At 30.9% G+C, this 19,362-nt stretch overlaps 1 protein-coding gene and 1 long non-coding RNA gene across 2 annotated transcripts in view; one reads left to right on the top strand and one right to left on the bottom strand.

Annotated features, from left to right (window-relative positions):
- Positions 1-18,766, bottom strand: part of LOC148603196 (uncharacterized) — a 29,669-nt gene extending 10,903 nt beyond the window's left edge. The window contains exon 1 of the mRNA XM_088552879.1: positions 18,183-18,766. Within this exon, the coding sequence (XP_088409005.1) occupies positions 18,183-18,380 (198 nt within the window). The 5' untranslated portion in view covers positions 18,381-18,766. The remainder of the gene's footprint in view (positions 1-18,182) is intronic.
- LOC148603197 (uncharacterized) lies at positions 6,997-8,729 on the top strand. The gene is made up of 3 exons (XR_015916664.1): positions 6,997-7,128; positions 7,464-7,599; positions 8,507-8,729. It is a non-coding gene; the product is annotated as an uncharacterized LOC148603197 (long non-coding RNA).
- Positions 18,767-19,362: the final 596 nt, after the last annotated feature.

The raw sequence follows: 19,362 nt of genomic DNA, 5'->3' as shown, positions 1-19,362 counted from the left end.
GCTGAGATATGACATGTGTTTGCAAATCAATCACCGAGGAGAAGATATTCCAATTCACTGAGTCTTGGAATGAATATATTCTTTATTTCTGACAAAACACACCAGGACAATTCATCTTGTGATTTATTACAAAAATCATTTACATGACGGCTTGTCTTCCTTTTATCAATTATTCAAATGAAGGCATCTGTGTCAGTTCAATTATTGAGGTCTGACAAGCTTTTCCTTCGATATTAAAAACTGATATTGCGTTATTGCATTGAAATAATGACATGTGAGTTAATTATGCTTGAATGATAGCAATGCATTCTACTGATGCAGTTTATTTTACATGAAACTTGAAATGACTTCGTTTAAGTTTGTCATTCTATGAACAATGTTTCCCCCCTTTTCTGTTTTAATAAGGGATATACGCTTCCATACTGTTTAATTAGTTTCAAAAGAAATGTAATCCTTCGTTTTCAAACTAATAAGTAACGGATTTCAGATGTTATTTTACTCTTTAAAGCTCAGAGTTAATTAAAGATCATCGCAATAGACCCTTTTGGGTAGTCATGAGTATGTGTATACACTTCCGCGAGGAAAATTCTTTTCTTCTACCCAAGCCCTACCTCGTGGAAGTGTATATAGAGCATGCTCATAAACATACCACAAAAGGGTCAATTTCGCCCTAAATATCAATTCAGCTACCAACATTTATTTTTCCTACCAAAACATATTTGACCATATCTTTTATATGGCCTTTAGGCTTTCATTTAATACAATATGTTAAACATTACATTTGAATATAGTTTTCGCCTACTTAAATGAAATAAATATATGATTATTTCCTCAAAAATTAGATTTTTCATGAAATGTCTAGTCCATAAAATCAAGCATTGATTCTTTTCAATGAAACGTTCAAAATATTGAATTATTTATGTAACAATTATTTTGCATTAATACTGCCAGATAGAGGTGCTAAAATCAATGCAAATGTTGTTATCAGTTAGTATATTAACGCTTCAATCTAATGCTCAACAAGTTTTTCATGTTTCCTTCTATCACAAAAGTATGTAGAAAACTGGGGTAGCCGTGAACAATGGGTCGTCAGAAGTAAGGCCAGGTTTATCTAAAAGTACAAAAGTTTGTAGTCAAGGGAGGCAACTTATGACTCAATAATGGGATGACACTGAATAAGCATAATTGCAAGTAAAAGAGTAATCAAGGGAACGAAGATTGTTGCGGAAATCAAATACAAAAAATACCAGATAAATAATATTGTAAATTTTGATATGCTGTACATATTTTAAGGAGTAACCTCTCATCAGCAGTCTTGAAATCAAATATGTATAAAGGTTATAATCAGAATGTTAATAGTATACAAGAAAAACCCAAGACCAAAAATATAGAAAGAGGAAGCCAAATCAATCACCGAGAGGTTTTACCATATGCAGTGCAAGGAAAGACGCACACGGTGTTTTACTTATTTTTAAATCATATTCCCTTTTAGCCTTATTAATGCACGATATTCTGGAATTAATTTGTAGGTAGGTGTTTTAATTGTTGTTTGTTTTCAGACTTGTTATTATAATTATAATGCTTTTATTCCTTTTATTACTCCAAAAGACAAAACGAACATGGTTTTGAGATAAGTCTTTATTCAATTCATTTTCCATCCTTTTGTTGGTGCAAAATAAATCAAAATTATAGACATAAATTGCCAGGAATTATATTGCTACTTTCAAGTACTGTAGTAACAAACAAAAATTCTATTAAAATGAGTAAAATTATTTACAATTTGGTTTAAGACCTTCTAGGAAAGTAAATGAAGATATGGCATGTAATTCAAACAGTGTTTCCTCGTTCTTATTACAGATGCATAAACATTTAATCAATTATTTATTGTTGATATTCGAATTTTGCTGTGTATTACATTTGTAATTAGGTCGCAAGTTCATCAATAACAAATTAGTAAGTACACAAAAGGTGGAATGATAACCAGATAAAAACTGTATTCGTATTATCAAATATCATTGCAAATGAAATTGAAGTATCAATCTTTGTAAAAATCGTGCAAATTCCTCAATATGTGATAAGCCAGTATATACTTTGTTTTTTATTATTAACTTTCTTTATAGCTATATATTCTGAAATGTTGAGTTTTTTTTTTTTTATTTCAATCTGTCTGCTTTAAGGATATAAATCACTCGAAAATCCGAGGGTTTGTTTTGTTTTTCCGTGGCAATTACACATTTTACAATACGTACTATATAATTAATATCTCATTAGACCAAGGTTGATAGGAAACGCCACGTGGTTATTTCTGTTTTCTATTACATTTAAACAAAATATCAAACAAATAAATACGTAGGCTTTCCAGCCATGTTTAACATTTTGCATGACTGTTAGCTGGAGGGCTATTTATCTGCATTGCAGAAGGAAGATATAAAGATTAAAAAGTAAAATCCGATTCAATTAAAGAAAGACATTTTTGCAATTTTTGCTACGCTTTAATACGTTTCAATGTGTAGCGTCTTAGTAATGACTCATTGACTTCTCTGTCAAGCGAAATGCCGTTTTATTAAATTATTTATACAACAATTAGATCAAATTAATTATATTGGATTAAGGTGCGAAAATCAATGTAGGATGGTGTAATCAGTTTCTATAAAAATGTTGTAAATGGTGAAAAGAAAGGCCACTTCCATATTAACCAGACTATTCAATGCAAAGCAGTTGGTTGTTGATATTATTCAACTAAACGATATTTTGGCCTTAAGGAGGTTCACAAAGGGTAAGGGATATAAATCTAGAAATTAGTGATGTTTCTCTAAAGAGCACTAGTCATATGAAAAGCCACATTTCAATTTTTGTTAACTATGACATTTTAAACAAAAATAATCAAAATTAAGAATATGTAGGATTTCCAACCATGAATCTCATTTTGCATGATTCTTAGCTGGAGTGCTACTTAAATGACATTCAATTAAAATGTAAAATGTTAATCTTTCAGAACAATATATATTCACAATGGTCGAGAACTTTCATCTCTTTAATTGTCGGTGAATATTGTGTTAAAAATGCGTTCTTCTAATAATGCAATAACATAACAGCCTTCAATCATGACACACCGTTTTACAAACATGCGTTGTAAGTCTGATATAAGATTCTATCTATAATTAACTGATAACGGATAAGGAAATACAATGTCAAGTCAATAATACAAAGATAACATGACTGTATTCGGTCAACATGGATACGACATAAAAGTTAATCACCGGCATTAGCTGTTCATCTGTATCATAATTTACCTGGAAATCTACGCCTATGGCTTATGCCTTTAATTTCAATGGGATTCAAGAGTAATAAATTGAACCATTAAAACATTCGTCAACAAAATACAAGTTTGACTTTTTACGAGCAACTCGGCGGGTGTTTCTAGAATAGCAGAGGACGCTTACCCTACCGGTGCACCTGGTTCATGCTCCCAGTTTTTAGTGGAGTTCGAGTTGCTAATTTGCTTTTGTTACTTTGTATGTATGATTTTAGTTACTTTGTGTTCCTTGTTGTGAATGTCTCTTTTCCATGTCTGGTGTTTGTCCCTGAATTACATTCTTTTGATTACCGCTATAACCTTGGTTCTCTTGATTACTCTTTTGAAGAATAAGGATAGTAATAGTTTATTAAATATACTTTTACTGTCTTAAAAGTACACAATCAAAGGCACAATACATAAGAATCATATGTTTCAAAAAATATTTGAAAGTCATATGCTCCAGTACATATTCAAAAATCATATGTAATCAAACCGATATTCATAAGTGATTATCAGATGATATGATACTGATTTGTAAATGATCGTATGATTATGATATGTTAATTATCACTTGATCATAATAAGTAAATTATCATATCATTGTAATATGTATATCATAGGAATCGAACACCATACTAAGAAAGAATAGTTAAGCGAACCAATATTCTAGCGGAAATCGAACGAATGTAATCCAGAAATGGAAATATCCACATACGACAAAGAACATATAACCAAAATAATACATACGAAGTAACAAAAGTAAATAAGCAACTCGGACTCCACTAAAAACTGGGAGCATGGAGTTGTTGCGTCCTCTGATTTTCTTTAAACATCCACTGAGTAGACAAAAAAACGTCTGTAGTGATGACTTCAATTTTGTAGCAACATAACCCTATTCGAGAAGCCTAATTTTAAGAAGTCTAGCTGGATACAAAAAGTATGTGTAGTTATCGCAAGCTCTGGCATAACGTTTGAGTTGTGACATGAAAACTCTATACGTAGGTGCTGAAGCAATTTTGCCATAGATGCAAGAAAAGTTGATAATACGGCATGAAAAGTCATCGCATTTGTTCTATAGATTGGTCAATAGTTTTGCTTTAGCATCGATATCTAAGTGAAGGTCAAGATATGAGGTTGTAGTATCATTTATCTAAAGTTCGTTTAGCTAGATGCGATACATAAAATCCCCGAAACTAAGATGTTTTTATAATACGTCAATATAGCGGAAAATGAGATTAAATGATCTAGCTAAACGCTGCTCCTTCTTTTGGATCAGGTCAGCTATTACGCCAGCTTCATAATAGTGAAGGAAAAGGTCAGCAAGTAGAGGAGCACAATTTGTTCCCATTGAAAGGTTTGTTGAAAGACGCCTCCACTACACTAGAAAATATGTTGTCAATTAAAAAATCCAACATTTTGAACATGTTCTTCGGTATATTGAAATATGATTTGGAATTATTTAACAAAAGATGAGGAATCTCTACCAAAAACTACATATTTGTATCTATGTGTACCGTCTTTTTTGAAGTAACAACGATGAAGAATGCTTTTGAGTCGGGGAATTCTAACTGATATGGGTAATAGAAGTATAAAGAGAAATATCTTTAAATGAGCAAAACCCATGCATTCTTCATCATATATGTTCTAGCCTTTCAATACAAGTTTACCTGTATTTTCATAAAACAACAAAAGAACACACCCTCTACTCAGGCAACGGTTCGTTCTCTTACTGTTGTTTATTAGCTTTAACAGCTTTACATGGAAATAGAGCTTTTTTCAAATTCCCAACTTGACTTTTATAACATTTCAAGGAAAGGGAAGTAACTCTCCAACACGAGAGACTGGTTTACTTTATGATTGGAGCCATTGACAGCAATATACTTCAAGTTTGAATATCTGATTTGTTGTAGCTGCGGTAAGTACTTGGATACTTTTAAATAAATCATTTTCAACCATTTAACTTCTACCGAAGCGTAAATATTTTGAGTTTCAAAGACAAATGTTTACTGTTCTTTCTTTTCCCAAGAGACCGCCAACCAGGTTGTCACGTATTGGTGGGTTGCGTCCCTTTGGAAAACTTGCTAAAATTGGCTTGCATTCCGTAAATATGAAAAACGACTAATAAATCAGTTAAATTGAAAGCTATTTATGATCTCTTATCATCATTACGTTGTTGTTTCGAACGTTATCAAGAGGACTGATCGCACCGCATTAAATTCTTTTTATTTATTTGTTTTTTATGTACTTATACATATGAAACTTTTATTGTAATGTTTCTTTAAACATCTAACAAGACAAAAGAGAAACAATTGACACTTTCAATCTGTAATTAAAATTGATACAAAAAACGGCATTATGAATTATTTATAACTGACATTCTTTGCTTTTAAGTCTGTCTATGACATGAAATAAAATACATTAACAACACTGACAAAAGTATCAAACATAAGAGTTTAAAGACTGAGGAAGTGTCTATGGTCTAAATGGTACATAATAAAATCACCAAAAAAAATTATGTACATGTATATTGCTGTTATCATATAGCTTTTAATCTTACACATACTATTCAAGGGCTGAGCATCATATATAAGCCTACATATAAAAATACTGGATGTAAGTAATGTCAACTTATTGACAAATGTGGATCATGGATGATAATGAAAACAAACAATTGAAGAAAGTATTTTAATTCAATATAAATGTTTTTGAAAAAAGAATTCCAAACCACATGCTTTTATCTGGTTATGACTCGCTGCTAAATAGTAGACAGCTATCAATGTTTTGGCTTTCTTGTCCGAAAGATTCATGATAGCAACCCTGATTGAGTTTCGTCCCACTATATTGGAAAAAGAAGGTATTGTGAGCATACTACTGTGAAAATCGTGGAATACCAATTTCCAAGGTTTTCTTGGATAGACAAAACAACGAAATTTGGTTCCCAACTAAAATGAAATTTCCTTTGATGTGTATACTGAAAACCTCAAAACCACAAACTTGTGTTTCTTCCCTAATCCACGAAAATTGGTATAAACGAATTACAGTACTTTCACAGAGCTGTTGCATATCATGTTTTAATTGAACAGACCACTTAATATTTTCAGACAAAACGTCATTCCTATAAATGACTTCTTTGTAGTGTTCATGCTGTCAAAGTCCTAATGTAAGGCTAGATATCTATATATCAATAATTGGTGACGCAATTTATTATTGATAACAAACCTGCACCCTACACACTTTGTAACAAAATAGCTTTGACAATATGCACAGAGGCAGGAATCGTTATATCCAAGATGATTAGATATTTCTTTGTGATGTTTAAACAGAAATCAATGACCATACAACAGAAGACAGCATAATTTTAAAAAGACCAAAATGAACTTCATTGCATGATGTAATGCATTAGTCGTTCGTTGATTACCTACCGATTAAGCCGACGTCGTACGTGCGAAGAGAAACGTAGAAGAAAATTCCCACAGTTTTTTTATACAAATTAGGTAGGTAAAAATGAATAAAAACAATGCTATACTGGAGTTGCGAGTATTTATTGAGGTTATATTTTTTTCAGGAAATATAAGTTACACATTATTAAACAGAATTTTGAATTTGGCCAGCTTATAACATATAATGAAAGGTGTTAGTGTTGTAAAAGTTAATTCCGAAAATGATGTCATGATCTGTCCGACTTTGTTTTGTAGTTTACTACCAATTACTTCCGTTGGGCTAGTGGTGCATTGCAGAATATTCCCAGGTTTCGTCGAGATCCGACGTCTTCTGAGAGAGGCCAGTCTGCCAACCTATTAGATTGTCATACAGTATTCATCCTTAGATAGGTATGTTTGTATGTCTATAAGGTGTACCACATTAGTTTAGATATACAAAGTCAGAGCGGTATACTAGTAATGCCAATGTAAAGTTTTTTATATTGACTTTTTATGATCAACTAGGTGTTTCTAGAAAAGCAGACAATGCTTACTGTACAAGTGTACCTGGTCCATGTTCTCTGTTTTAGTGGAGTCCAAGTTGCCCATTTGCCTTTGTTACTTTGTATTATTTTAGATACTGTATGCTCTTTGTTGTGTTTGTCTGCTTTCCATGTCTGGTCTTTGTCCCTGGATAACATTTTTTTTATTTCCGCTAAAATGCGTTCCTTCGACTACTCTTTCAGGTATTTGCGGCAGTATTTTCTTTATTTTCTTTAAGAGGAATTGACGATAGAAAAGACAGATCAGGGCCTTAGCATCAATGGGACAATAAAGTATAGTAATTGGAAGAAAATTGGAAAACTGGAATTGATCATGAAAGTATGTGTCGTGAGTCCTAAGTATCCTCTTATTTACGTTCATTATATATAGGCTTTTCAATTTTTTTTTCAAAAGTACAAAAACGTGGGCGGAATGTATCCAATGTCATTAAAAAATGTTTTTATATTTTGTTTTCGTTTTTCGATTTTAAAATTAGTTCTTAGAATTTAAAATTCTGTCATGTTCAATTCTTGTTTATTTTGCTGTTATTGTTTGGAGCTATAGTTTGATACTTTAAACCGAATTCATGACAATATTAATTTTCAACACAGATTTCATGAACGCTTTAAAGCAGTAGACGTGTAGGAATCCGTAAAGTAAATAAAGGGCGCTGTTGATATCTCCTTTAGTAAAACACATTATTCTGATGCTTGAAAATTAAGTTCCTGAAACTTTTGATGCAATGTAATTTTTTTTTCAAATCGTGAAAACGTATTTACTTAATGTAATTTTTTTTAAATTCATATTAATTTGAAATATGTATTCGCTAGAATATTGGTTCCCTTGATTTCTCTTTCAAAAGTTTGAATTCATAATTATCTCTGAAACATGTTTGTCAGGATTAGGATTTACCTAAGCCCAATTACATATAGTTTTCATTAATTTCACACATTTGAATACATACAAATTTCAGAAATATTTGTAAGTTTCATAATGAGTTAAGAAGTTAAATATCGTAAAATATCAAATGAATTTATTCTATTTTAACATCATAACAAACGACCCCCGGCGAGATTGATATGATTTCGTAACTTAATAATGCGCGTTACTGATATGCCACATTCGATTTTCACGAATTATAAAACCTTTTTCTCTATTATGCATCTGGCCTTTTGACATACGGTATCTACCATGGCAGAAATTTTATCGACAGTCCGTCTAACTACTTCACCAGTTTCTTTTATAGGAGATCAACGTAAGAAACCTCAGAACGTTGCTTTCGACCAATAGGGCTTTATTGACAGTGCCACACAAACGATATAACAACTAATCACAACAACGTATCACAAGTGTATGTAACATCCTCCTATGATATGATTTCGCCAAATACCTAGCCGTCCACGAGGTAGATAAAACGACCAATTCATAGAGAATTTTAAATTTATATATATTAAATATTCCATACCTTCTGGTATTATATACCATTTATTACTTTTCCTACGTTTCACCAATGTTATCAATCATTTCAATCTAATTATTTCAATCATTGGTAATAATAAATAATTGAAACCATCCTGATGATATCAATTATATCTTTGAAAAGGTAAACGCAATCGATGATGGTGATGTTTACCACATAGAGGTTCTAGTAACGTGTAAACATTTAACACAAGTCTTAGATCTGATCTACAATTTTTACTGCTTTCTTCGTGCTTTTCAATCTTATGAAATAACAACATTGTGTAATCTGAATTCTATAATTTAACTCTGGAAAGCAACAAAAACCGTATGTCATATCTACATAAAACCACATACCAAATATAATAGGAGACTATCCAGTGGAATTCGATATAATTCAACAACATCCAGACGGACAGACGGACGTATGGTGGACAATGTGATTTCATTATACAAAACGTAATTATTCGTTAATTACAGAGTTAAACAGTGAATTACATAACGTAGTTTACAGTCATAACATATTAGAATCATGCTTTCATATCAATCTATTGTTTTACTTTTCCTTTGAGTAAGATAAGAAACGGACGTATAATCGATAATTGCCTTTATTTCAATACAGGAAAAGAAATGATTGGAAATTGAGCTAACTTGTCAGATAAAAGCAAATTCTCCCTTTTAAATTACTTAATGTATAGGCTAGATATCTCAGTAAAGTAGAAATTTGACGTATTTGAATAATTAAATGAAGTGAAGTGTATGTATAAATATATAGCATATGATAGATAAGATTTAGTAATAAAAACATATAAAATTCGAAAGTTAGAAAAAATTAAGCGCGATGAATTGGATATTTCTCAAGAAAACAAAATCTTTTATTTGCTTTTCCAACAAGATTAAAGGCATGATAGTCATGTTTTTTCAATCAAACACGAATTTGAAGCAAAAAATTAAAGAAAAATTTATAATGTTAGTTGGCTTGCATCGGTTGATTGGTTCAGTATAGTAGCAATGCACTATAGTCAATCTTGTTTACATTACATTTGCTTTTTAAAGTTACAAAAGAGAGCGCAAAATCTGTTGAGTCCAATGAATAAAAAATAAAATAAATAATAACTCATCTGTTCAATAGCATTCAGAATACACTTTTCTACTTGAACATTTTTAAAGTTCATACGGCATTATGTTACCAAGTTACGGGACTGCCTCTTACCATTAGTCAAAAGTATCGTTAAGTTATTCTAAACGTAATGTCCTAACTAATTTTTCCAGATCTTTAACACGACCAAGTAATTTCCCCCACAATGCATTAGAATATGGACTTTATCAAGCCAGATAACGAATACTACTAAAATCGGTTTATAACAGAAAATAAGGTGGATATACCAGATTTTACACATCATCCGTTGTTAATTATGTTTCCCACACTCGAGTGCAAGTGTTTAAAATTGAAAATTTAACTGTTTGAAGTGAAAAAAGATTTAAACACGAAATTCTTTTTTCAGATTTTGATTCCCTGTTCATTTTATTTTCCTTCGCCTAATCTTTGAAACGTCAAAAAAGCTGTGGTTAATGTGAGTAACTAATAAATTTTTTTTTATATTGACATCACAATGAATACAATACAATTAATTTATCTGCCGGAAACCAAATAATTTCTAGAAAGTATAATAATTTATTCACAAAGGTTGGGAGACATGAAATTTAAAGTATCACAGCCTTGTGAGATCTATCTTAGCAACAAACATTCCATAGTTTGGTTTGATTTCACTCTGTTTCAAATGAAAGCTAGATATGCTTTGGTGAATTTGAATATGATACAAACATATCACTGATTTCAAGAGTTACGTCCCTTACCCTAGGTCTACCTACGTAAACCGTTATATGCTAAAATACTTAGTGTTGACCTAATAAGGGGTGTTAAGAAATGGCAACGTGTTCAATAATTATTTACTACTGCGTTTTCCCTTGTCTTATTTTAGTGTCAATCTAGTACCGTCATGGAAAATATTGTAGGTTAGTAAATATAAGGACTGCTATTAAAACGAGGATTTTACATTTTGATTAAATTTATTTCGAAGTACGACTGCTTTATAAATTTAATTATTTGATTTTTAGTACTTTTGCTTGGTGTTTCTATGTAATATAGCTGTATTAAGTTATAGCTGATATTTCAATAAAAAATTTATTCTATGTCGTTTTTAATTAAATCCTTTGTAATATGTAATCAATATACTACCATATTAATAAGACTTGAGGTACGTAGCAAATTAAATAAGTCGTCTTGCAAGACATTATTTTCTGACAAAGTATATGTTGACATCTTTTTTTGTAAATACTGCACTAAATAAGTATTTCTCGTCATTATAGGGAAAAAAGGACCAGATGCTAAAGCAATTAAAATATGATCATAAAACACCAAGTATAAGTTTTTTGTAAGAATCATGCGAAATGGAAAACAGCATAAACTTGCATGTCAAAAAAATACCGATCTGACAATAACATTTCACTCACAGATATTTTTGTGATCCCTGTATCGCTGAATTTGATCAGAACCTTTTCAATAGAAGTTAAAAAAATTAGTTTTTGACAGCTATCTGCCCTTTAAATTTGTTTTTTGTAGTGCATTTCAATGAAAGTAATACCTGTATGTACTAAAGTAATATGTTAAATCTTGTCTTTTTCCTTTGTTTGATGTTGCAAAAAGTCAACCGAAACTTTCAAAATAGTTTTCTTCCATATTTCACCAAATGCCGGATTTCTGATATGTCGACTTTAATGATGGGTAGCAAATTTTGTCCCAAATGATTATAACAAGTTCAATTATTTTTCAATATTATTCCATTTCATCTTTTGTAAATTTCAATTTCAATTTTAAAACATTTTTTTAAAGTTCATTTTACGAATCTCACATGTTTCCTCGCGAATTGAACAACTATAATTTGTTGCAAACATCTCGTGAAGTTCATATGAAATCAGTCGTCACGGGCATTTTATGTGAATTAAGGCATGAAGTTCACTTGAAGTTGATTTTAAATGCAAATCACGTTAATTTTATGTAAAACTTTCAGGAAATATTCAAATAAAAACGGACCAGAGGAAAGCCGATTTATAATTTTAAAAAGTCAATATTTTGACAAAAGAAAGTACAAAGATAATAAAACTGGTAATTGTCATCCAAAAGTGATATGAAATTATTTCAATATAATAAACCCAAAATGATGCTATGAAAATGATCAATTATTCGTCAAACTAGGTACTAGAATTTAAGTTATTTTCCAATTACAGTTTGTGTAGTTAAAAGTACCTGCTTCTAACCAGCTATAACAGCGCACTGACTTGATATAAATCCGATATACGGATAAGGATGAAAGTTTTGAAAAATTTAAGAGAGTGTACTGAGCTTGTTGACAAGTTGGGCCGTTTTCATGTATGCATATATAAGTTTATAATTTTGTGAAGAAGTTATGAAAAAAATATTTAGAAGGGATGACTTCATGACAATGTAACAAATGTCGGAACAAAAAGACAAAAAAATGAAAGCATATACAGGCAAATGTACCACAAAAGAGAATCAGATGGTTTGCATCATATGATTATCATTTGAATCGAGCACCATATGATAATCATTTGTTTCAGTTAACATATGATAATCGCATGGTTTTTCACAAAAATGTGATTATCATATGTTTTCAAGCCCATATTAACATATGAGAATGTTAAATATCACATGATTGTCATATAATTGCCATATGATTATCATATGAATCGAGCACTGTATGATTATCATATGTTGCACATTTGGCTGTGTACAGTCAGTGAATGTCGATTGCGCTAGAACTCTAACAAATAGGCTTCTGTAACAGGGTTATGTTGCTACAAGATTGAAGTCATCACTACAGACGTTTTATGGTCGTCATCATGAACTCGTGGATCGTTATGGTGTATCCATCTGCACCATAATAACAGATTTATTCAACGGGTCATATTTTTCCTTTCCTCGTTTCTGTACTCCGGACTTGAGATTTCATGAGCAACTCGGCGGGTGTTTCTAGAAAAGCAGAGGACGCTTACCATACCGGTGCACCTGGTCCATGCTCCCAGTTTTTATTGGAGTCCAAGTTGCTCATTTGTTTTTGTTACTTTGTATGTATGATTTTAGTTACTCTATGTTCTTTGTTGTGTATGTCTGTTTTTCATGTCTGGTGTTTGTCCCTGGATTACATTCTTTTGATTACCGCTATAACCTTGGTTCCCTTGATTACGCTTAAATACAACGGTATAAGAACAAGATACATTACATGCAATAATAATTTTTTATATAACAATTTGTATGGCAAAATTACAAATATAAACTGTAAAAAACCTTCTACAAAGGAAGATACTTGGTAGGAAAATTCTTTCAAACGGGGAGATATTTATAGAAATGTTAGGGTTTTTTTTAATAATAACAGAAAAAGTGATTCCCGATTTTCTTTTTGAAATATGAAATAATGTTAGTGAATTGTTCTTTATATATAATTTTATAAGAAATCTGACATTCCAGTTTTTTGAAAAGTATATGAAATTTCCCGAGAAAATCTATACAAAAATGTTGTCAAAAAGATGCCTTTTTCAAGGCTCAATTTTTTCGAAATCAAGTTCGGTGACCTATGTTTTTTACATTTAAATTCTATAGAGTATGTTCATTCAAGGTCATTTTCGAGAAAAACTTAAACAATATATCGACTAGAAATATTAAGTAATGATCTACCTTAGGAACAATAACTTCTAAACAGCATTTGAAAATAAAGTTTCAATGCCGTCATATCCGAAGAAACGAGTGTTTAAACTAAATGAAAATATTGCACAGCACAGATATTATTTAAACATTCATAACTTTCTACAGTAATAATAATAATAAGACTATGCTCTATTAATATTCAAAATAAGATTCATTTTGACTTTCATTTTTAAACATAAGTTAACATTATACAATATTCGCATCATGGTTTCTGGTCCTTCATGATAATATTTGGGCATAACAAATACTCCTTTTTTATGTATATCTTTTTTATTTTTTTCTTTTACATCTTGGAATAAAGTGTCACTTCATGAATACTGCAATATCTTCATGGAATCATAAAGGAATATGATAAAAGTAATATTTAATGAAAAGAACGAATTCACCTACAGCAACGCAAAATAAATTCAACAATTAATCATAAACAGATACATGTATTCAATGTTGTATAAGAATATTTTTACTGCAAGACAAGAGTAGAAAACAAATAATCAGATCCAGTTTCATGGACACTAACCCGTTTTAAGCCAAATGTGAAACCAACCTATTAAAGAAACACCTCCCTTGTAGACAAAAGCGTCAATAATAATAATGATAAATGCTACATGGAGATAATTAATTTTCTGTAGCGTCTTAGAAAAAGCCCTTCCCGTAAAAAAACAGACTTAGATCAATGATCGGTGTATTTTCATTTTTCAATCTACAAAGTTACCTATTATAATAGATATATAATAATAGATACAAAACATACTTTAAAGTTTAGAAATCCTAGAGCCAAGAAATTCATTTTGGTATGAAATGATGTTTGATGGTAATAAAACACTGCTAAGAAATAACAAGAAAAAGAGGGACATATGCTCACAGATTTACTTATGGTTGTAGTATTTCACTAAGTATGTTGACATTCTTTACGTTGAGTATTTAATACATAGTAAAACGTAAACCAATAAATGGCGTTGTTGTCAAGTGTAAATATTTGTCAGCAACATAATATTTCATTAATGCTGTAATTTTACAATCGAAAATGTATATTTATGAAGACTTAGGACCATGTGTTTCCTTATTACTTTTATGGGATGCATTCAACTTATAATATGTAATTCATCGCCTCATGGTTAAACAGATACATTTGTATATTAAGCAGTGCAAATTTGAAAAATAAATAAGTGACTAATGTCGACAGTGGTTTTTCTTTTCTTTTTACACTAAAATCTGGGTCTCACTATCTGTGGTCTATTACGTTTACTTTGTATTTCATTCGTATTTAGTTCATTTTACCCTTTAAATGTGGCTTTTGTTCACTTTTATATTATCCATGCTGATTATTTCTGTATTTGAAATGTTTTTTATTCATTTGATGGTGGCAATAAAAATGAAAAAGTAGAGATACAATTAACATGATACACGTGTACCAAACACTTTCACGTTTACCTTTCTACTTTCTGATAATACAATATGACAATCACTGTCAACAATTTGTGAACGACATTAATAAGAAAAAAGTATTAAGATGAAATAAAAATAACAGTCCGATGTACTAAGAAACACAAATTGATTTAGTAACAATATTTTCACTTATTAAACAAATGCAAAAAAATGACCATAGAACAATAGCAACCAAAATGACCATAGAAAGAATAATCAAGGGAACCAAGATTATACCGGTAATCAAAATCTTTGTGCAGGAACAAAAACCAGACATGGAAAAATAGACATACACAGCAAAGAACATAAATTAACTAAAGTCATACATACAAAGTAACAAAAGCATGAATGAGCAACTCGGACTCCACTAAATACTGGGAGTATGGATCAGGTGCACTGGTAGGGTAAGCGTCCTCTGCTTTTCTAGAAACACTGATAGCAATCAAAATGACCATAGAACGGTAGCAATCAATGTATGCATTACAAACAAATCTTTTCATATAACGTTGACTTTCAAGTGACACAAACACATAAGAGACATAACAAATACCAATACTAATATCTGTCTCCTAATATTTAGTAGATGTTGACAACATTCCCGTTACGGATTTTATTGGACGACATATAATGTTATATAGCTTTTCTTTCTTCCGATCGACGTTATGTTTCTAATTTTGATGGCACTTGCAATGAAACCGTTAGCGTCAAGGCGGCGGTTATATTTTGATATAAAACGCAACAGCTACTGTGTTGCTAGTGAAAAAGATTTTACAAACTATGAAAATTGAGTATTGTAAAAAAATATACCTCATTCTTTAATTTCGGTGCTACTTGTATGTAAATTACATTCAACTTCATTGATAATGTACCTTTATACTGTTTCACCGCTGGATCTCGACGAACGGGAATATGCAACGGACATATGCAACACTCATCATACCAAATGACTTGCGTCTGCGTTCAAATTTCAAACAACCACATGTCATGTTTTGACAGTGGATGTACGTATGTAGGACGTCGAAGAGACATTTTATGTGACTTGATAGAATCATTTTTTCCTTCATTATCTTTATTTGTGGCAAGTGTTTCGCCAATTATTATAAGGTACAGTCGATTCAACATTCTGGGTTTTCCAACATATCAATTATAATTGTTGAATCAGATATAATAAGGTATATTTATACTTGTTACCGTTCCTGATAAATTGAATTAGTAGGTGGAAAACAGCTCAGTAATGTCAGGTATTTCCTCCAACAATCAGGAAATGGTTTTGTCAATTCACCTACTGAATATCATGAAAAATCTACAATATTTCTTATTCTTTATCATGAAGGCGTCATTTGGAACGAAACAAAATGTTTCCAAACATAGTAATTCTGTAGACAATAATTTTAACGACTTGGATCACGAACGGGAACATTGAAAAGCAACTATCATTAAACATTGACTCCTTCGCATCCAGGGATTGTGTGAATACATACAAAAAACTCCCATTATTCAAATTAAATACTTATAAATAAAATATTCTCTATCTTGAACAATATCACGATTTATTTATTGCAAGTACCAGCCATATGCACCTCGACAATTGTCTCTTAATAACTGAATAAATAGGTTGGTAAAAACTATACATACAAATGCAACGGTAGAAGCCTATAATATTAGCTGCAATTGTAGAAAAGGACTAAATGGAAAAAAAACAGCTAAGTAATGTACTAACATCGTTAATCATAGAACAGAAAGTATTTAAAGGGTTATATGTATATAAAGATAGTGTTGCAGAACGTTTAACACAATCAAGACTAATGTGTAGCGACGTATTTCCTTGTATTTTTACCGAATAGTTACAAAAGATCTCCATGACAGATAAACGGACTCAGCTTACTATTAAGTCTGTGTCATTTTTTTTATTTATTTGTAAAACTTTTAAAGCATCCTGATCAATTACTTCCAGAACATATAATTCACAGACATAAAAGCATGTCACTTTCAACGTTTTGTTTATGAATCTTTTATATTTCATTGCTGATACTGTCAGATGCATTGTCGAATAATCACATGATTGAACAAACTGGCAACAAAACCATGATAAATGATATTATTTTATTTCTAGACAAAAGGGGTGTCTGTTTATAAATAAAGTACATATCCTTCTTTACATGAGTATCCGTATCATTTTAATGTAAAATAATAATGTTACAAACATTGTGGTAAGAAAAACGAACTCTGATCCCTTCATTAAATCTACTTCTTGTAAAAGAAACCCATTCTGTGTAATACATTTGTAGGTTTCAATCCGGGCATTATTTACATCAAATGTTTAAGTTCTCGCCTTATATTTCCGGTCGGAAAAAATATTACATGAGATCATTCTAAAATATATTTTTGCCGTTGACTGAAATTTAATTTGTAACACGGCAAATAGCCTTCAAATGGAATTATTGTAATGCCTGAAATGATTTTGTAGAATTACTCCATAAAAAGACCTCTTGATAGGTAGAAGACATTTTATTACTTACAAATAAAACAAGAAATAAATGTTTCCCTGTAAAGGAATTTTACGTCATAAATGAAAAATATATTAATATTTTTTATATCTCTATATTTTTATTATTTCTTTTGCTTTTCCTTTGCGTGCATAGTTTTGCTTCGTTTGTTTGTGTTACTTTTTCTTTTGCCAGTATTATTGTTATATCTTATTATTATTAGTTTTTTAACCTTTTCTTCTGATTTGTTTACCTACTTATATTTTATTTTCTTTATCATTGTAAACTAGTTGTTTTTAATTTCAGCGAGTACGTCACTTTAAGAAGTTCATATCTCAGTTTACTTTAGCTATATAAAGAAAAAGACGTATGTTAAATGGCTTATGATATTTTAGAGCTTAAGTCAAGTATATTGTTTTAGAAATTCCACAAAACTCTCTTTAAATGTATATTTAATTATTTGAACATATAATGCACACATTTGATCTTTTTTATTTGAGAAATTGAAAGCACATTGTTTAACTGATTCCATATTGTTCAGAGGGTCAAACTTGTTAGACATGTTATAGTTTTTGTCACAACTTTATTCGTTATAACTGTTGCTTAAAGCATAACTTGCATATGTAATTTTGATATATTCATATAGACTCTATACCCATTCTGATTCAATATTCTAATAACCTCTTTAACTGAATGCTACGTTAGCATTTAATGATAGTAAATTATTTCTTTTTGTTACAAAATAGAAAACTAAATCTTGCAGTACTTACAATTTTTTGATTTAGATGATCCAGTTCCCGTTCTGTTACCTTACGTTTCATATCCTCTATCCTTTGTCGTTTAAACTCATTGTACTTGTAATATAAATACATCCCAGGAACAGCTATGGCAGAGATGTGTCGTAAAACAGAGGACGGATGTGGGTCCTCCATTGTCTTGTCACGCTCCCTTCTTCTTAAATTCGGCATTGTTTATCTTTACCAAAGTCCAGATCTTTAAGAACCGAAGTAGTTGAAATCAATTAAAATGACGTCGCTCCAACCAGAGTTAAGCAGCCACGCTTTCGTAGTTCAAACATAAGATAGTAGAATATATAACCTTATAATATCCGGAATCGATCAGTGAAAGGCAATTATGAGAAACAACCAAATTCCAATACAGTTATTGGCATTTCACTTCTGGCTAAAATCAGTTTCTAGAAATCTCCGATCGAGTGTGTCGTCTGCAACATGTATCCCTTCTAGACACAATAACAAACATCTTTTAGTCTGGAATTAAAACATCTAATGCGTAATGCTGCAAGCTTCAGTTGTTAAGATCAATTCGCTGATTTGAAAATCAATAATTCTGTATGCATTACAAAGTCATTACAAAGTCATTTAAATATCAGCTTAACGTTTGGTCGCCAGTGAACTTTCAATGCTCTTGGGTTATGCTATTGGCAGTGGCGTTTACAATAGAACTATTTATTAACTATTTATAAAATGACACAAATAGTTCCCAATGGAAAACGAGACAAATAGTAGGAGTAGATCGTATTGTTTTTTTTTTTTTTCTATTGAACAACTCAGGTTCCGATGAAATAGTTTCGCATATCAAATTGTTTTGGTTTTCCGTATGTTTCTGGCCCTCTTGAATAGTAATATTTAAAAATGCCGACAAACCAACAGACATCAACATTGCATTTAAAATATAAGACATAATGTTTCAGTATACAGTATTTTTTGGGTTTTAACTTAATCTTTATGCGTTTTCAAAATTTCCATGCATAATTTTTCATTTTATTGTCTCGTAGGACAGTGAATTATTCATGCAATACAAATGAACCGTTAGGAATCTGAAAATGAAACGCTTTGTTTTCCACTCATATGTAGAAGTTTTTCAAATGCTTAGATACATGTGTGACTCACTTGGATGTCAATGCTTTAGTAATGTGCAAATTCCTAGCAA

This window comes from Perna viridis, chromosome 11 (genome assembly GCF_037379345.1).
Source record: "Perna viridis isolate PV_CMFRI_1.1 ecotype Kerala chromosome 11, ASM3737934v1, whole genome shotgun sequence".
NCBI classification, from domain to species: Eukaryota; Metazoa; Mollusca; class Bivalvia; order Mytilida; family Mytilidae; genus Perna; species Perna viridis.
Note: the sequence above shows the minus strand (reverse complement) of the source record. Positions and strands in the feature narration are given on the sequence as shown.